Genomic DNA, 21,105 nt, shown 5'->3' on the forward strand with positions numbered 1-21,105 from the left:
TCCAGACTGTCTTAAGATCATGCCTGTTAGACCCTTATGACTGGGTTTTCCTGATAAGGTCACTTGTTACCCTAGGCTGGGAACGTAGCAAGCGAGACTGTTTCCTTCCATTTTCCTTAGCCCCCTGCAGAGCTGCAGAGTGGTTTAATTGGCAGTTAAAGGGTTTCAACACTCTTAAGTACAGTCAGGTTGGTTGGAGGGTCATAGGGCTGAATTGTGCTATCCCACCCGCCATGGGAATTGTAATGGGCGGGATGTGGACCACACAAAGGTTAGTTGACCTCAGGTGGGATTTTCCTGTCTTGGGACGAGCATGGCTGGAAAATCCACCCATAAAGTGCTGAAAGGCCCTATGGCCCATCACGTCTGCCACTAAAGGTGCACTAATTTTCCTGCACCTATCCCATTTCCTTAAATATTATGATATTGCGAGTGCTCATCCAAATATTTTTTAAAGGTTGTAAGGTTTCAGGCCCTGACTGCCTTCCCAGGCAGTGCATTCCAGATTCCCACCACCCTCTGCTTGATGCCTAACCCACTTGCTGTAAAATGGGATCAGCTAGGAGGGGGGGTGGGCTAGCCACCCATTTTATTTGTATGCCCCCCCACCTTCATATACACCGGAGGGCACAGAAAAATCCACCCGTGTCTCCAAGTTAATATTATCGAAGGAGACAACTGGGCATTCTTTGCTGTCTGTGTTGCCGCTATTTCCTAATTAAACATGGGCTATTAGAGACGGCCTGGGGATATTTTGTGACCTCATTCCCAATTCTCACATCACTGGAGCAGAACTTTCAAGACGTCAGGTTCAAAGAATGCTGCACAAAATGTCTGCTTGCGGCTAGTTTAATCCAAAGCTCTGAACATAAACAGGACGATCAGAAAGATAGTGCGGAGGGTATAGATCTCGACCCACAAGGATCTGTGGGGCAGGAAATGTCTAAGCTGTTGGGTGCTGTCTGTGCACACTGTAAGCTCCTCAGCGTTTGGGATTGATCACAGTGCATTGACAACTCCTGTTTGTTTTCTGCAACAGTTTTGATTTGTACAAGTCACTGGAACAGCGCAAACCTTCACTTTCCTTGTTTGTGATGCATGAAATTCCTCAGAGCTCTAATAAGTGGTCACAATTAGTTGATAATGGCTGATTTAGTAGCAATAACAAATACATCCATTATCCAGTGGAGAAAATGGGCAGTTTCAAACCAGATTTCTGAAATCTGTGCTTGCATTCAAGCCTATGATTAAAATAGGGGTGAGATTTGTCTTGGCTCATTGCACAAAGTGGGTGATAGTGATGGGGCAGCACTTTCTTTTCCACTGAGTTCAATGAAAGGTTGGTGTAAAATGAGCATGTTTAATTCACAATCATTCTTTTTTTTATTTTATCAAGGCCAATTCACCCCGCACCAAGTAAGGGTTGGCATGGATCTTGTACAGGATGCAGCAATACTTAAGCATCCTTTCCTTTTTTGTTCTGACATCCTGATACCCGTGTCCGGTCCTTTGAGTGCACTAGATGTTCTGAGAGTGGGATAACGCATTGGACTCTAACATCGATTTGCTTTCCTGTTCTAAAAAAAAAATTTGTTTTGTTTTACAGCAAGCCAGAAAGCCTTATGATGTCAGAGATGTAATCGAGCAGTATTCTCAGGGTCATCTCAACTTGATGGTGCGAATCAAAGAATTGCAGAGAAGGTATTTAACTCAAATTACAATGGGCAGGCAGAGAATTGAATGTAAAATACCAAGTAACTTGCATAATATCGAGTGCAAGGGCCAGGGGATGCAAATGGGGCCATTTGTGTTGGGTTTGCACCCCTGATCTAGGTTGACTTGCTACCTGTGCTTTCCAGCACTGACTCCACTGAGCTGTACTAGCAGGTTGATAGTATAAATCCTGCGTAAAGTGGGATCTGTGTCATGGTGGTGTGTTTGGAAAGGACTGTAGACTTTGAAATGCCAAACGGGCTCAAGATTGTGGCAACAGCCTTGGGTACAAGGGTAGGTAAATCAGAAAGGGAAAACGGAAAATGTTGGAAATGGCGAGCAGATGGGCAGCATGGGTGGATGGAAAACAATTGAGTGGTTATGGTACGGGGGAACAAGGTAGACATTTCAGATCAAAGGTCGTTCTTCATTGTCAGCATTAATGCAGAGTGTGGCAACTCCCTTTGAAATCAATGCCAGCCGCATCCCGTCACCTAAGAAGTGGCTTAGGACCAGTCAACATTTTTTCTCCATCAAATTCCACAGGCTGCAGGTATGGTCACAATCAGAAACGTACAATCCGCCTTCCATCAGACAGGTTTTCACTCCCTGGAATCTCTCGGTGGCTTTAGCTGTCTTTAGACCAACAATCCCACTGGGCAGCATGGTGGCACAGAGGTTAGCACTGCTGCCTCACAGCTCCAGAGACCCGACTGAGAATGATAAGTTTTGTTAAGGATGAAGCAAAGCTGGCTAAGTGGGGATGTACAGATCAAATCTGATTGTATTCAATGGCGGTACAGGTTCAAGGGGCTGACTGGCTTATTCTTCTTCCTCTGTCATGCAAAAGCTTCTTCAAACTGCAAAGGGCTTCTGCAGGATTTGCTGGCTTTGGGAACTGCAATGCTTCTTCTATTGTTATAAATAGATCCTGGTAAATGTAAGCACCAATGACCAAATTTGCCATTGCCATTGCTGTTGATTTTTAAAAAAATGATAATAAGCTCCCACCTGGAAAGCTTCAAATCTTAAAAACTGCAGCAAATATTGGCTGGTAACTCAACACAGTTTCCACCTATTATATTTCCGGTACTTTGATCTGATGACAAAATAACCAAGTACACATTTGGGAGCAACGTCATTAGCAAATACAAACACAAGATACATGGAACTAATCGTCGACTTGAACATGAGGTATAGGAACTAATGATTCATTTAGGTTTAGAGTAAGACTACAAGTAAAAATGCTCTGAGTCAGTATATGTGGCTACAATATACTGAGGAACTAATCCAAAGCAAATATTTGGGTCAAGTCTTAACTGTTACTCATTAACATTCACAATTTACACTTTGTGGTATATAACATCATTCTTCAGGGAAAATGTCAATGTAACCATAGTGTTTACAAATCTAGAAATATGTCTCACAGGAGTCCTTTTGTGAAATCTGTGACAAATTTTCACAAGAGCAGTGTTCATTGTTGCTGGGTTAATTGCCCCAGCAAAAGCAGTTTCTGGATAGAAAACTGAACCTTAACATAACCATTCAATGATGGTAAAGAAAGGCACAGATGAAGGATATTAGAATGGCTCGCAGATATTTGAATATATAAGCTGAATTGACGTCACCCACTCTTCAATATTGGTTCTATGTGGGTGGAATTCTCCCATCCCACTCACAGTTGGTTTGATGGCAGACGGGAGCAGAGAGTCATGTGAGAGCCAAGAACTCAGAAACCATCCAGCATAAAATGGCATTGTAATTCTCCCAATGGTGGATTAATGGTGGGCTGGTCTTTCCGCTGGTTGGTAATGCCAGTACCTTCAGCATTTACCTGCATCTCATGTATGTTCATTAAAACAGCTTCCCACCAGTGTCCTGTCAGGCCTTTCAAACTTGATTTACAACAATGGGAAATTATGTCGGTCCAAATTGCTAAAGAGTGGCAAGAGAAGTGATTACAACAATGCCTTGCTGCCAGAATGCAGCACTGCTCTTGATGTGCTGTACACTACTCTACCAGGGCAGATCTTTCTTACCCTCTGGTCGCCTCACTATAGGAAGGACGTGGAAGCTATTGGAAGGGTGCAGAGGAGATTTACAAGAATGTTGCCTGGATTGGGAGGCATGCCTTATTAAGGTTGAGGGAGCTGGGACTCTTCTCCCTGGAGAGGCATAGGTTGAGAGGCGACCTGATAGAGGTCTATAAAATGTTGAGAGGAATAGATAGGGTGGATTCTCAGAGGCTATTTCCCTGGGTTGAAATGGTCGCTACGAGAGGACACAGATTTAAGGTGCAGGGAAGCAAGTACAGAGGTGATGTTAGGGGTAAGTTTTTCACTCAGAGGGTGGTGAGTGAATGGAATCGGCTGCCGTCAGTGGTGGTGGAGGCGAACTCACTGGGGTCTTTTAAAAGACTTCTGGATGAGTATATGGGATTTAATGGGATTGGGGGTTATAGATAGATCTATGGATTGGTAGGTATTGATGTGATCGGCGCAACTTGTGGGCCGAAGGGCTTGTTTGTGCTGTAGTGTTCTATGTTCTATGTTCCATCTCTATGTGAAGCTTGTGTTCATGGACAGCACTGTGCTGCTAGACCCATGGACTCACTTGTGTGACTAAGTTGGATCAGTTCAGTACCTGTGGTTGGAGAGCACAAGGGCAGCACAGTGGCACAGTGGTTAGCACTGCTGCCTCACAGCGCCAGGGACCCGGGTTCGATTCCCGGCTTGGGTTTGTGTGGAGTTTGCACATTCTCTCCATGTCTGCGTGAGTTTCTTCCAGGTGCTCCGGTTTCCTCCCACAGTCCAAAGATGTGCTTGTTAGGTGAATTGGCTATGCTAAATTGCCCCTTAGTGTCAGGAGGACTGGTTAGGGTAAATGCATGACGTCATGGGGATAGGCCCTGGGTGGGATTGTGGTCAGTGCAGACCTGATGGGCTGAATGGCCTCCTTCTGTACTGTAGGATTCTATTCTATGGTTCCTTCTCCTTGGTGCCACACACCAGTGCCTATCTGGACAGAACTGCACTACGGCATTGATGCAGCCACTGCAACCAAGTTCCAAAGTTTGACTGGGAGTGGAGAGTGAGGTCAGGCAGGGAGGGAGGGTCTGAAGAAGACAGGGGGGAGGAAACAAAGTGAAAGGAGGCTGGCGGGGGTTTGTCTTCATCCACTGTGTTTCCCCCCGATGGGATACAGCATTGCAGGTTGCAGCCTGAAGCTTTCCATGGTATTGTGTGTTGGAGCACCTGAACACTTTATTAATTGGCCACCATGGTCTCCTATTTCTGAGTTTACTGCTAGATCTAGGATGACATGGTGGCATAGTGGTTAGCACACCTGCCTCACAGTGCTAGAGACCCAGGTTCGATTCCCGGCTTTGGTCACTGCCCTGTCTGAGTGGGTTTCCTCCGGGTGCTCCAGTTTCCTCCCACAGTCCAAAGATGTGTGAGTTAGGTGGATTGGCCGTGATAAACTGCCCATTAGCACGGTAAATATATGGGGTTACAGGGATAGGGCCTGGGTGGGATTGGTTTGGTGCAGGTTCAGTGGGCCAAATGGCCTCTTCCTGCACTGTAGGGATTCTATTGTTCAACAATTCTATCTGCTGCTGCAATCATCAATATCCTCCCATTTCTCTTTGCTGAGAAGAATGCTCCCACTTTCATTCCTTTAGATATGGACAATTGTGAAGGCTTTTAAATTGGCATTTTTCAGCTTCTGCCTTCACATACTCCAAAATAATCAAGTTCCTCTTGCCCCTCATTACAATTGCTGGCTGGGATTGTCTAATTTAAGATATACGAGGGTTTGGTTACAATCTGATTAAAGTCATATTCTCAATTTGACTGAAAGTTGTTGTCAATATAGCAGAAGAATTTGCCTGCACAAACACTGACAGGAAGTTGTTAGATCAGCTATGCACAGTCATATCTATATCACGTGAAAGTTATGTGGAATGCTTGACAGAAACCCATAATTTGTTTTATTGATATCGAGGGGCATCTAGACGTGATTTCTTGTAAAAATATTCCTCTTCCTCTGTCACAACCTTGGCAGCCTGGTTCTGGCACAGTGGTTATATTGCTTCACTAGTAGTCCAGAGGGCTAAGCTAAAAAAAAGGCAATGCAAGTTCAAACCCCACATCAACCACTGGGGGGTTAAAATTCAGTTAAAATAAAGCTGATATAAAGGATATTAGCAGTTATGGTGAGCGTGAAATTATAAGATTGTCATTAAAATAAACCCAACTGGTTCACTCATGTCCTCCAGCAAAAGGAACCTATCATCTTCACTTGCTGTGGTCAATATGTGGCTCCAAATCCACTGCAATGTGCTTGACTGCCCTCTGTGGTGGCCTTGCAAGCCATCCAAAAGCTGTTACAGTGCACTGCTGTGGTTTAAGACAGTGGCTCATAGAACCATAGACTAGAATCCCTACAGTGCCGGAGAAGTTCTTTTGGCCTATCGAGCCTGCACCAACAACAATCCTACCCAGGCCCTATCACCGTAACCCCATGTATTTACCCTGTTAATCTCCCTCACACTAAGGTGCAATTTAGCATGGCCAATCAACCTAACCTGCATATCTTTGGACTGTGGGAGGAAACCAGAGCACCCAGGGAAACCCACGCAGACCATCGCTTTTGCATGGGCAATAAATGCTGGCCCTGGCAGTCCTGTACAACCTTATGAATGAATACCAGTAAATATGAAAAAAAAGCAAGATGGAAACCCTGGATGATGTGGTATTTTTATAAGATCTTGTACCCGAGTTACAGTGAATGAGTAGCAAAAGTGCAGCACTCCCTTTTCTGTCCCCGCCCCACACCCTCACCTTGAATTTTAAAATGAGCATGAACATTTGCACAGTCATATTTATACTTTGTCTCAGTGAACAGTGTGCATTCATATTAGGAGGAAGGAAGTGTGGATGCGAGATACTAGGTATTCAGATATGGATTCAAATTGCCACCCGGCTGGCTGGAAATGGATTTTGCATTGCCCTGAATGCAAGTGTTGGCACCAATTGTTCAACTGTGACTGATGACAAGAACCCAGTGATTGCCACCATTGGTTTTAAGTAACTGTTCCAGGAACTGCAAAAATGGATGGTGGGATCTTGATTGTTGGAGCTACACTGGCTATCGATCGCTCTTCTTCCATGTGGTGGCCCAGAAAACAGAATCTGCTGTGGTTGGAGCACTTAGAGCCATACAATCATATAATACAGAAGAGGCCCTTCAGCCCATCGAGCCTGCCCCTCCGAGGAGGAATCTAACTACAGGCAGTTGGTCAGGCATTCACAAATCTGAGTGCTGCCATCAGTTCTGATGTTGCAGCTTTAATGGGAATTGGAGCCCCTACATTGACTAATCATCAGCAAGACTGAGGACTGCTCACCCATGGGTGTGTAGATGGGATGAGAAGAGGTCATCATGTGGATAAAATAAAATCTTTACTGCTACCTGACACTCGTTGAGCATCCTCAGATTGGGAATTCTCATTGGAAATTCCAATAACTGTACTAAGGGGCAAAACATAAGAACATTGGGTACAAATATTCAAGGATATCTAAATGCCACTAACAAAACTAAAATAAAGAAAAATAACTAAGCAAAGGCTGAAATCTATAAATACTCCCATGTATTCAGTATTACTTAGCAACCCTGCATTTCCATTTCACAGAGCTATGATTACAATGGGTAGTCGGCAAACATTAGGAAATGGCATACAGTTCAACCCTGCCCCCTAACTAATCTATAGACAAAGCTGCTGCCAGATTCAAATAAGTTAAAGTTTATTTATTAGTTACAAGTAAGCTTACATTATCACTGCAATGAAATTACTGTGAAATTCCCATAGTTGCCACACTCTGTACTTGTTCGGGTCTATGCACCTAACCAGTGTTTTTTGCTGTGATATTTTATGGAAAGGAAACTGCAAACAGCGCAGACTTTCCTAATGGCAGATGAAATCAGAAATTTCTACCGACTCTGCACGTACAAATCTTCGGGGGAGACAACAATCTGTTGCAACTGTCAACTTGAAGACTCCACTGGGGTTAAAAATCTGGCTAAATAAAATCTCCAATCTGCTATTTAATATCAAAGCCACCTCAGTCAAAATATGTTGTGTGTCACTGATAGGAATTGCAGTTACTTGTACAAAAGGAATGTTGTAATTGCTGTTTTGTACAGTGGTGACACATTCAAATGATTACTGATGTACTCCTGTTTCTTCTGTCACTGGGCAGATATTTCTGTTCAACAGTGAAAGCCATGTTTTCTATCGGTTCCACAAATACGGAAAGACTGCAATCTTAGCTCTTTCCTCTGCACACTTTTATTAGTGTCTCAAGTAGAGAAATGTTATTGATGGAAGCTGCCCAGTTTAGTGGAGGGAGCTTGGTTGATGAGCATTACACCTCTGCACAGCAGCAGGAAAAGGGGACAGAATGGGATGGAGACTGCCATTGAATATGATGGATAGGACTTCCACTTGTGTACTTTCACCTAGTGAGAAGAATAAAATTGGACTTCTATCCTCCCTCTACAAATCCATGGCAGTCCTAACTCTAAAGATGTGCAGCTTAGGTTGATTGTCCATGCTAAATTAACCCTTATGTCTGGGGTATTAGTGGGGTAAATGTGTGGGGTTACGGGAATGGAGTCTGGCTGCGACTGTGGTCGGTGTAGGCTCAATGGGCCGAATAGCCTCCTTCTGCACTGTCGGGATTCTATGAACTCTACCTTCATTCTATGGTAACATTCACATATCTGACTGTGAGTTCAAGCCCCATTCCAGAGACCTGACTGACACTAAAGGAGTGCTACATTGTCAGAGGTGCTGCATTTTGAATGTGATTTTAAACTGAGATTCTCTCAAAATCAATCACAGAATTCCTACTGTGCAGAAGGAGGCCATTCGGCCCATCGAGCCTGCAGTGACAATAATCTCACCTGGTCTGTATCCCTGTAAATTTATGTATTTACCCTGCTAATCCCCCTGACATTAAGGGGAATTTAGAATGGCCAATCAACCTAATCTGCACATTTTGAACTGTGGGAGGAAACCGGAGCACCCAGAGGAAACTCACGCAGACACAGGGAGAATGCGTAAACTCTACGCAGTTACCTGAGGCTGGAATTGAATCTGGGTCCCTGGCACTGTGAGGCAGCAGTGCTAATGACTGAATGTAAAAATGATCCAATAGACCACTGAAAAAAAAGCAGCAGGGAAATCTCTTGGTGCCTTAGCCAACATTTATCCCTCAATCAACATCACTAAAACAAATGATTTGGTTATTTACCTCATTGCTGTTTGTGGGACCTTACTGTGTGCAATTGGCTGTGCATTTCCCTCAATTGCTAAAGTATCTAGACTCTAAAAAGTTTGTAATTAGCTGTGAGGCTCTCTGCAATGCTCTGAGGACCTGGACAGTGCTGTATAAAAGCAGGTTCTCTCTTTCTTTTGCTGTTCATCATGCCTTGCAGAGAGTTGTTGGATGACTATCACCAATTCTTAAACAGAGGAACAAACCTGGCCAAGTGCCATTGTGATTGAGTAATCTGACATAAACTGAATTTTTTTCGTATACTCAGGTTCATACCGCAGTTCTTGATGAAGAAATCTCCCAGAAAAGGACAGCAATGTCAAGTCCCATGGCTCTGTTATTTTAAATTTGGTCATGGTTTGGGATTTGTTCCTGATTTTCTACGTGATAACCACAAATAGCAACTCAAACAAATTGATAACATGTGTTTCTCTTGTGCTTCTCATTACAATTTACAATATCCATAGCTGTGCAAAACCCAACCAAAAGGTGTTGCGCCCAACACCTCATGATCCTCGAGTGCTTCATTCGCAGAAGGTGTCACTCCAGGCTTAACATTGCAAGAATGTCTTCAGCGGATAGTTTCATAAAGTAGACATGAGAAAACAATGGAGTAAGATTGTCAGAAAGGATAGGGGATTTTCTGTACTGAGATAAATTGAGACTAAAATGGGATTAGGAAGTTAACCCATTAAAAACATAACAGTTTAAGGGTAGCACAGTGGTTAACACTGTTACATCACAGCGCCAGGGGCCAGATTCAATTCTTGTCTTGAGTCACCGTCTGTGCGGAGTCTGCATATTCTACCTGTGTCTGCGTGGGTTTCCTCCGGGTGCTCCAGTTTCCTCCCACAATCCAAAGATATGTGGGTTAGGTTGATTGGCCATGATAAATTGACCCTAGTATCGGAGGAAAAGCAGGGTAAATATGTGGGGTTGCGGGAATAGAGCCTGGGTGGGACTGTGGTCAATGCAGACTCAATGGGCTGAATGGCCTCTTTCTGCACTGTAGAGATTCTATGATCCTAGGACTCTTTAAGGCTGATAAAATCCACCAGGTCAATGTGATGTGTCGAGGTCAATGTGATGTGTCAAATGTGTGGGTGAATAGAGTTAGTGTGCTTTTTGTGTGCTCATTTCCTTTCACTTTTAATCTACACCGCTGGCATGCAGTGGTGTGAAAAAGAGAGCCAAGTGCATTAGTCTCTCAGTACACTCTGCATTGGCAAGACCTTTGTTGTGCCTTCGTGGCCCCAGGCTAAAGCTTCTGAGGAACTTGGAGGAGGTCTGCCCCTCGCCCCAAGACGTGATGTGCAAGTCCACTAATGTGGGTCACTGATGAGCCAAGTTCTGAGTTATGGGAAAATAGGCCAACTGAGTTGTGGACACTTCGGGAGAGTTGACGGCTAAGGGATTAAACCTTGACAACAGCAATATGGAGCAGAATCCAAAGGCAGAATGATGGCTAAATATGTGATGTTGCTCTCATTTCTTTTCCTGAGGCTCCTTTTTTGTTAATGGGACATGGATATTGTTGGCTGGGCTAGTATTTGTTGTCCAGCCTTAATTGATAAGGATGACAGATTTCCTTCCCTAAAAGACATTAGTGAAGCAGATGAATTTTACACCAATCGACAATGGTTTCATGATCATCATTAGACTTTAATTCCAGATTTTTTTTAATTGAATTCAGATTTCACCATCTAGCATGGTAGCATTTGAACCAGTTTAAAAAGTTTAAACTTAAAGTTTGTTTATTACTGTCACAAGTAGGTTTATATTAATACTGCAATAAAATTACTGTGAAAATCTCCTAGTCGCCACACTCTGGGTACATTGAGGGAGAATTTAGTATGGCCAATGCACTTAACCAGCACATCTTTCGGACTGTGGGAGGAAACCCAAGCACCCGGAGGAAACCCACAGAGACACGGGGAGGACGTGCAGACTCCACACAGACAATGACCCAAGCTGGGAATGGAAGAGCATAATTTAAAAGAACCAGCATAGCCAGTACTTAATAAGAGGAAAAAGAAATGCAGCATTCTAAATTGCCACAAATTCTTGAAACCAGGGGATTTCTAGTTGTCGTGACGATTGGTCAGGAGTTGAGTGGGCAATCAGAAACCCAAGAAGTGCAATGGGGACCAATGGTTCTGCAGGAGGATGTTGCTTAAAAGCAGCATTTTAAGAGGTATGAAACTTGGATCATTGAGGGGGACTGTATGTTCCCAGCTCACCACCCTCATCCTGATATCTGGGTTGATGAGCAAGCTGCAGATAGCATTATCATGGATCACTCACTTTCCATCCCAGCCAACCCATCACAGGCACCAAACTGAAATGATGCTTTTCGAGCTCCCCAACTCCAGTAGCCTCAGGAGACGGAGACAGAACAACAACACAGGACTGATGAAGAGGCCCCATTACTTAATCGCACTGATTTCAGATACCACAAGCTATGTCGCAGTCTGCCCCATAACATGGCTAACAGTATCCTCCATTAGTCTTCCCCACACTGGTTCTGCTTTGCTTCCTCCTAATTGTGTACTTTGCTGCCTCATCTGCAAGGGAAGAATCCATTGACTGTGTAGCACAGCGATAGTGAGACATGTTTGCCAGAGCTGATATGGGGGGACCAGAGGAGTTGGGTGTGAGGCTGCCAGCATGAGTAGGTGTTTGAGGAAGCAAGTGTGATGTTATCCACTTTGGCAGAAATAATAGTAAGAGGGATTACTATTTAAAGGGCGAAAAGCTGCAGCATGCTACGGTGCAGAGGGACCTGGGAGTCCTTGTGCATGAGTCGCAAAAACCCAGTCTGCAGGTGCAGCAGGTGATCAAGAAGGCGAATGGGATGCCGGCCTTTATAGCAAGAGGGATAGAATATAAAAGCAGGGAGGTCTTGCTGCAACTGTACAGGGCACTGGTGAGGCCGCAGCTGGAGTACTGCGTGCAGTTTTGGTTGCCGCACTTGCGCAAGGATATTTTGGCCTTGGAGGGAGTGCAGAGGAGATTCACTAGGCTGATACCGGAGATGAGGGGGTTAGACTATGAAGAGAGATTAAATAGACTGAGTCTGTAGTCGTTGGAATTTAGAAGGATGAGGGGGGATCTTATAGAGATGTATAAGATAATGAAAGGGATGGATAGGGTAGAGGTAGAGAGATTCTTCCCACTTAGAAAGGACAGCAGGACTCGGGAGCACAGCCTCAAGATAAGGGAGGGGTGCAGTTTAGAACGGAGTTGAGGAGGAACTTCTTCACTCAAAGGGTGGTGAATATCTGGAATTCTTTGCCCGTTGATGTGGTGGAGGCTACCTCGCTGAATATATTTAAGTCACAGGTAGATAGGTTTTTGACAGACAAGGGAATTAAGGGTTATGGGGAGAAAGCGGGAAAGTGGAACTGAGCCATTTCAGATCAGCCATGATCTTATTGAATGGCGGGGCAGGCTCGAAGGACTAGATAGCCCACTCCTGCTCCTATTTCTTATGTTCTTATGTGAGGCTGAAATTGAATATCTGGATGTTAGGCCTGAGTACCAGGGAGTGCTGCTGGTTGAGTGCTGGGAGTGTTGTGTATTAAGCAGCATGAGAGACTGACGATGATGTGGTAAGATGAGATGACCACCATTTGAGGCCGTTAGACTTCCTGTAGCATTGTTGCCAGGCGTCCAACTCCAGATGCTGGCAATTGACCTCCATGGTCACATGCTCCCATATTCATACAATGGTAGCCCTTGAGGGCCTTTTGGCACCCCACAGAGCCATGGTGTCTTAAATCCTGTCTATTTCCATCATTGACACCTCTGAAGCATCCATAACCCTGGCTTTTCATTTTCTATTTTTAAATTGCAGCAATATTATTCAGAGTTGCCTCCTTTTAAGAGACGTGACTGCCTTTAAGAAGAGCAGCTTGACAGCAGCACAAGCTATTAGCACAATGGTGTTTGACCTTCTGCTGAGTGCAGAGGCAGCTGGCAAGAGAACAGATAGAAATTTGGCTTCCTCTCTGTCTACTCTTGCTGATTACAATGTTGGAAGAATATTTGGCACAGTGTTACATCCAGTTTTCCATGACACCTAGATCTTTTTCTCCTACCACAAGGTCCTTGTAGTGGGATTTTCTCTATCGATGGCCTGATTCTCTTCAAAATCTTAAGAAAACTAAGAATTAAATTTGCAAAGGCAAGATCTTAGACAAGGTGTTTCAAAATTTATTGAAAAACATGAAACAAAGATTTACAAGACAAACATTTAACCTCAGCCATGGAAAGCCTTTGGATGGTCAAATAGCTCAAGTTGTTGATAAGATCACTCCAAAGATCTGAGGCACTGAGCCAAAATCCATTTTGGATATCTAAAGTACTCCTTCTAAATACTTTCATTTCACATTAACACGTCAGTCCAAAACTTGACTACGTCAGCCAATTGCAATGCACTACTTGACTTGACGATCTTTCATTTACCAATCCAAAAATCTGATTTCCTACCCCGGTATGGTTCACTTCCTTGTTGCTATGCCTCTCTAAGGATGCTATCATCTGAATTCCTTTTCCACTGACACATTGCCAAAACAATTGATAGCATCAGTTCTGGACACTCGAACTGATACTTTCTATGTCTGGACAATAGGGCCTTTTACATTTTGATATTAAATATTTCAGAATCTGTCCCAAACTTGAAACTACATTGTGTTTTGACTAACTAAATGACTTTTAATTACTGAACTCTTGAACTTCCATCATCTCTAGTGCTCGCATTTTGACGGAGGTCAACGGATATTTCAATTAAACTTAATATATTAATATGTCATTATTCACTATGAGAGTATAGATGCTTGATATTAAAATAATCTCTCATTCACCTTAATAGAGCTTAACATTCACATATGAACAATCTGTTAACATTATCACATTAGGTGAAAGTCACCTTAACTGTTTTCTTCCCAGCTGTTGCTAAAACTGAGAATCTCCCTGTGCTCTGCTCATTAATTCAGAACCCCATTCCACTGTCCTCCTTTGTGATTGATTCCAAGTTGACTCGCTCAACAGCTCAGTGCTGTGTCCTTTGGCTTGAGTGAAAGTTAATGAGCTACCATCCTTGCCCAGCCCTCCATCTGGCAGGTTCAATGCATCTTTATGGTGCATGGCTGGTCAAAATCCTTTGTCTCAGTCTGTGAATTGAGCTTCCTGACTTTTTTGTTCAATTTTTACAAAGACATGTGAGTTGCCATTTATCTCAGCTAAGCACCAGTTAAAATGTTTGAGAAGTGTAAAAGCCGTATTATCATAGCTGGTTTTCCTTTGGCGCCACCACCAAATTTTAAATTAACCAACAAATCTTACTTGAGGCATATGACATGCACTGTGAGACTTGCCATAGAGAATGCTAAAAGACTTGTGGCTTTTCGCATTCTCTATGGCAAATCCCCCAGTGCATTCACATGCCCCAAGTAAGAGGTGTTGGTTAATTAAAAATTTGCTTCCCAATACTAAAGTCTCCAAAATCTACTTGGGCTTGAATTTTTGGGAACACCTCCACGCAGACTCCAGCAGCTATATTGTGTTCTAACGAGTGTTAAAGCTGGACATCTGCCCTCATTCGAAAGGGAGTGTCACTTTGAAGAGCTGCCAGCCGAACCGATTGGCTAGCAAATCTCCAGTTCCTCCAGCCATAGTGCTGCAGTGGCCAGATGAGGCACTGCAGAGAGTAGCCTGGAATTATGTTCTGGGACCTGGAGGACAGGTAAGTAGCAAGGGTCCTGCGGGGGAGAAGGCAGTGAACGTCTGGGGATTATGAGGAGGACAAAAGGTCAAGGTGCCACAAAAAGCTGGAAGTAACATTGTGCCAGATGTTCTTCCAATATTGTAAACAGCAAGAGTAATCAGAGAGAAAGCCATCGTCCTAACTGTCTCACTGCTCACTTACGAGGCTGTTACTTTCCCCGTGCAGGGCTAGTGTGCCATTGAAATCTATGTTTACATCGTGGGACCATCTTGCAGGCATAAAGGGTGGGAAAATTCCAGTCAAAGAGAGGGCAATAATAATAATGACAGCATTGGTCCAGAGTAGGTGTTATTAGCAGATTAAAGATTAGTGCTGTCTGAAAGTACTAAAGGTACATATTAACACTAGAGAAGAATACAAAATGGAGAACATAGTTCAAGGTCTGAAGTTTTATTTATTTGTTGATGGGATGTGGGCATCGCAGGCTGGCCCAGCATTTATTGCCCATCTCTGAGGACACATAAAGGTCAACCATGTTGCTGTGGATCTGGAGTCTCATGTAGGCCAGGCCAGGTCAGGATGGCAGGTTTCCTTCCCTAAAGGACATAGGTGAACCAGATGGGTTTTTATGAAAATCGACAATGGTTTCATGGTCATTATTAAGCTTTTAATTCCAGATTTTTATTGAATTCAAATTTCACCAGCTGCCATGGCAGGATTCAAACTCAGATCCCTAGAACATTACCCTGGTTTCTGGTTCTGATGACAACATCTCTACACCACTGCCTCCATTTCCCCTGAATTCAGGGTTGTGAACCTGGCCAGTGTTTGTGAGCAGCATTGCTTAATGTGTATTAAACATGATAGCTTCAGATTCATTATTCTCTGAAAAATGGTTTGCATGCTATTCAGACCCAAGCATATGAAAAGAATTTGGCACTGGAATGCAGGACCGAGCCAACAATGAGTAAGCAAGACACACGTAAAAATAAAACTTTTATGACTTGTCACCCAGTGCCCCTTTGTTTCCTCATCTGAGAAAGCTGGCTAGCGAGCTGTTGCCAGGCTGGGCACCAGTTGGCACTGGGAGATGGTGAGGAAGAGCAGTTGAAAGACAGTCCACTACAGGACTGAATCTGTAGTGTTGGTCAAATGAGGACTAATAATGTCAATGAGGAAAGTTTAACGACTTGGGAAAATTCTCAAGGATCTCCAATCTTTGCACATGTGTTCATTGTTACCAGGCAGTGGAGCTATTTCCCAGTAAGGAATCTAGTGGGCACAGCAAATCATATTCATTCTAAGATCAGTGCTGTAAAGGAATTGGGCCAATCTCCATGCCTGTCTCCTTGCACCAGGAGCCAAAGTGCTGTCTGCTTTCTCATGTACTCCTAATACACTTAGGAATTCAAAGCCTCTGAGAATCTCTAAGCAAGTCTGAGGAACTCAATGTAATGTCAAGGCCCCCTTCCAGCCTGGATTAGATTTCCAGAGAGCTTGTGTAAAATGAGAATTTGTGAAGCAATGCAAGGCCCAAATTTTAAAAGGGCAAATTCAAATTTCAGTGTATTTCTGTATTGTGCACCTGAGTAGGAGCTTCTACTCGTCGGTTGAATTCAGCCAAACAAGTACAAATGACCGCATTTGGAGTACTGCGTCCAGTTCTGGTCACCTTACTACCGGAAAGACATGGAGACCCTGGAGAGGGTGCAGAGGAGGTTTACCAGGATGTTGCCTGGTATGGAAGGACTGAGTTACGAGGAAAGATTGGAAAAACTGGGGCTCTTCTCCTTAGAAAGTCGGAGATTAAGGGGGGATCTGATAGAGGTGTATAAAATAATGAAGGGAATAGATAGAGTCAACAGTGGCAGGCTTTTCCCTAGATTGGGGACAACTATTACAAGAGGTCACGATCTAAGGGTGAGGGGGGAGAGGTATAATTTGGATACTAGAGGAAGGTTTTTCACACAGAGGGTCGTGGGGGTATGGAATGCACTACCAAGTAAGGTGGTGGAGGCAGGCACATTGGACTTGTTTAAGGTTTACTTAAATAGACACATGAGTGAAACAGGGATGGAGGGTTATAGAAGACAGTATTAAAAAGGGTCAGAGCCTCGAGACAACACTGGAAATGTAATATTACATGTTAATGTTTTGTCTCTTTTAATCCACAGGTGTCGGTCCACCTTGTTGTCAAACGAGGGGCATGCACACGGTGGGTCGTGCGTGGGCTGCTCTTGGAGGTTTCGAGAGTGGCCTAGTACTTCGTGTCGTTGTGTGTGCTTAATCCTGGACCAGCAGATGGGCACCACAACAGCTCAGTGACTATCACTGTTTGCTGTGCAGATACATGGATTTGGGCCTGTGTCTGTGGGAGTTTGCGCATTCTCCCTGTGGTTGCGTGGGTTTCCTCCGGGTGCTCCGGTTTCCTCCCACACCCCAAAGATGTGCTCTTAGGCTGATTGGTGTACCAAATTGACCCTACACTATTCTCCCCTGGATCTGGCTACATGAGGGGTACCATTCACATACACACGGGGGCAGGGTAGGTGTAGGAAAATGCTTTGTTGAAATGGTGGCGCGGGCTCATTGGGCCGAAGGGCCTGTTTCCCGTGCTGCGTTGTTCTTTGTTCTTTGATTATAAAGGATTGAAAACAGATTATGTCCAGTTGTTTCTTTTGCAATGGTTGGGAAATAAAAACGCAGGGCAAGTATGCCGCGCCCACAGCAAATTGCCACCCCATCCCTCCCATCCCATCAAACAGATCATCAGTTGGGAGTTTACAGTAGTGCCAACCATTTGAGACCTTCAGTGAAGGTCTTGAATATAAGGTGGTTTTTCTGGGTACAAGGGGCTGGATGATACGCTCCCTTGCTAGCAGATTTGAATAAGGCGGGGGAGGAACACATAAAGCGGGCATCATAGCTGCCTGATCTGCCCCCTCCATATGTACACATGGGATGGAGATGCCCTTGAACCAATTGAGCCAACTAATGATTACTGAAGGGCCTCATTCCATGGTGCAATTAAGAGGGGGTGGGGTGGGGAGGATGCGGGAGGAGCAGGGGGAGGAGAGGGGAAGAAGCATCTCTTAAACACAGAGTACATTTGGACAGAATTTATACCTGGCTGTGACCAAGCTGGGAATCCTACTCCACAGTTTCTGTTTCTTATCAATATTGTATCCCTCAATGTGAAGATCTTTAAAATGGCAAGTTTTTGACTATGTATTGTATACAGTATCAAATCGCTTGCTGAATTCATTGTTAATTCGATTTTTCTCTCATTTCCTAGACTAGACCAGTCCTTAGGAAAACCAACGTTGTTCCTATCTGTCTCAGGTAACTATATCAACTGCTTCATGCAATCTGACAGAAAAGTTCAAAGTGGTCTCCGTTTTGGGAAGGCTGGATAGGTTTTTTAATTCTCGCGCTGAACCCAATTACTACGGGTTATGGAAGTGAGCCATTAGGGTAGAAAGAACCCACATTCAATCCCAGTTGTGTTGAGTTAGTAGATCAGAGACAGGGCACCGGACAGCAATTGCAGTAACTTCCACTTAAATAATACCTTTAATGTAACCAACCTTCATGTGTGTTCTGCCCAGGGGCAGATCCCTGGTTCTTTGTCTGCTGATGCTGCATGTTTTCCTTGGTAGTTTTTGTCAGTGACGTTTGCCTCTCACTCTCAGGGCCAGGGTGAAGTGCTAGCTCTAGGTCTCCCTCAGCGGGAACAAGAATTGAACCTGCGTGTCAGTGCCAATCTGAACCCACACACTTGCCAACTGAGCTAATTGCATTTGCCTCTTCCGACATCATACAAAATGTTTGGTAGCACTGATCTTGAATGTTGCTGAAAAAAAGACATGCTATCAAAGCTTTTTGTCTTACACTCATCAGGACAACTTGGAAGAAATTCCCATCATTAAAGGGGAATAACATATTATAATCTGCTGCGTGGAAAGTGGGTGTTAATGCCTCTCCAGTCCAGATCCAGCTGGAGAGTTCGACGGGGAATACTTTCTTCCAGTAATGGAGGCTGATTGTCGGAGAGTTTGAAACAAGGAAGGGCAAGGAAGCAATAGGCAGTGACTTAGACGATGGCTGTAGGGTGCAGATGAGGAATTTAGAATGGAGGGTATGTTAGACTGATGCAATTTGTTCTCGATTAGAGAGAGGAGAAGCAGGCAGTAATCCTGCTGCTGACCCAGCGAGTGCTGGGGAGTGTTTGGATACTGGAGGAGGCCATGGTCAGGCTTAACTGCAACACTGCACAGCAGAACAGGCCATCAACGCTCTGTAATATGTAATGTTTACTTACTAGGGTGATCTCTTGGAGGTTGCCTGGCATTTGTGGGATTATACCTCAGTCAGTCATTAATGCCTTCAAGAGGGATAAAAATGGTGAGAAGTTGAAAAAAGCGAGGACTGAAGAAACCTTTTATCTTCAGTTTGAACTTGGGAATAGAATCCAACCTCGATTGACTGAGGAAAGAAATGTTTTGTTAGGTGAGCTTGGCCTGCCCCAAATTATGAGCAGTTTAAGTGTGAGTCTGGAGTACTGATCAAGACAGAATCTAGCATTTGCTGGCAACAAACTATCAGCTTCATTCAGAGAGGTTACAGGAAAGTGCTTTGAAAATATTTCACAAAAACAGTCGGCAGTAGGCTTTCTGATGTTGTGGAAGAAGCTTCTCTCTGCATCCAGCTTGCACTGTGTTTGACCCGTCAGTGCCTTGTTTCTGAGGCTGCATATGCAGAAAAAGGGAAAATGTATCCTTCCCCAGCACTGACACCTTTCCCCACTGAGTGAGTAAGTGAGTGGGCCATAGAAGAAGTTGCTGAATAAAGCATTCAGTGATGCCACTCCAACATGTTTTTGTTCCCTGTATGTCTTACTTTGCCCAAGATTGAACGGTATTTAGAACAGAATATAATAGAATCCCTACAGTGCAGAAGGAGGCCATTCGGCCCATCAAGTCTGCAACAACAACAATCCTAACCAGGCCCTATTCCCGCAACCTTTCATATTTACCCTGCTAATCCCCTGACAGTAAGGGGCAATTTAGCATAGCCAATCCACCTAGCCCGCACATCTTTGGACTGTGGGAGGAAACCAGAACACCTGGAGGAAACCCACGCAGACATGGGGAGAATGTGCAAACTCGACACAGTCACCCAAACCGGGAATCGAACCCGGGTCCCTGGCGCTGTGAAGCAGCAGTGGTGAGATTGACCTTGTGTGCCTTGGCACAGCCAGAACGCAGACTTGATTCATTTCTCACCGGTGAGAAGATGGTTCTGCATCCTATCTGCTTCATTCATTTTGAAGGGGTTAAAATTGCACGTCAGTTGTAAAGCCTTAAGGTGGTAACAACCCAGTCCAGCCTGAAAGCTAATCTGATTCACAGGGACCATTCAGTGGCAGAGGGAAGAAAAATAATTCTGAAACGTGAATTTGATACTTTAACGAGCTTTGCAGTTACGGAAGGCTTATGATGCAATTAATTCTTATCAGTTGTAAAAATATTTGTCCAAATCTATCGCAGTCACTTTCTGCCAAATCGTTTAAAATATATATACAGCAACAAGTAATGAGCTCATTCTCCCTCTTATGGTCTATTTCAGAAAAGAGCCAGGACAGGGGCAAGAACACAATTGGAGCAAGACTTAATAGAGTAGAAGAGAAGGTAAGAGAGATTTACTGCTTGCACTTTGTGAGGTTGTCAACACACACATCTGGCTTGTTTGAGTTCTTCATAGTTTGATACTGAGCAGAAATTTGCTACTTTGTGAGCCTCCACATTTCTGATGAGTGTTCTTCGCTTCAGTGGAGGATTTAGCAAGGTGCTGGATCACTGTCGTGACATTGAAAGGTACACGTTCGATTTTCCCACAGAGTTCCTAATCTCGGCCTTGGTGTTTGGCTTTGAGTAGATAGCAGGTGGCTTCTCAAAGGAAGGGAGAGCGAGAAAGGAAAAGTCACTTTTGTGCTCTTGCACTGCCTGGTGGCCAGATCGGTGGAACATGACTGCTGGCCCTTCACTCTCAGCATCACCTGGATAAGGAATTAGATCATCTCACTTTAATTACAAAAATGAGCCTCTAAAAAAGGTTTCTGGTGTACAGTCTTAAGTGTTCTGCAATCTGTAATGATAAATAATGGAATTTGTTACCAACGGGTGTTTATAATGTCTTCAGAAGCTAATTTTACATAGGAAAGTGAATTATTTGAAGCACGTTGTAGTATGCTGAACATTAGCCTGGACAATGTTTGTCGGTGCTCAGGGCTTTTCCCAACCCCCCTCTCGCCTTCTCCTG

General features: G+C 44.1%; 1 protein-coding gene across 2 annotated transcripts in view; it reads left to right on the forward strand.

Annotated features, from left to right (window-relative positions):
* The window catches only part of LOC145343928 (potassium voltage-gated channel subfamily KQT member 1), a 694,268-nt gene that overhangs the window by 487,507 nt on the left and 185,656 nt on the right, over positions 1 to 21,105 (forward strand). For both annotated transcript variants that reach the window (XM_080190468.1, XM_080190469.1), the window contains 3 exons: positions 1,607 to 1,701; positions 18,080 to 18,126; positions 20,413 to 20,474. In XM_080190468.1, the coding sequence (XP_080046594.1) occupies positions 1,607 to 1,701; positions 18,080 to 18,126; positions 20,413 to 20,474 (204 nt within the window). The remainder of the gene's footprint in view (positions 1 to 1,606; positions 1,702 to 18,079; positions 18,127 to 20,412; positions 20,475 to 21,105) is intronic.

Source organism: Carcharhinus amblyrhynchos, chromosome 6 (assembly GCF_965287045.1).
Source record: "Carcharhinus amblyrhynchos chromosome 6, sCarAmb.v2.hapA, whole genome shotgun sequence".
Lineage (NCBI taxonomy): Eukaryota > Metazoa > Chordata > Chondrichthyes > Carcharhiniformes > Carcharhinidae > Carcharhinus > Carcharhinus amblyrhynchos.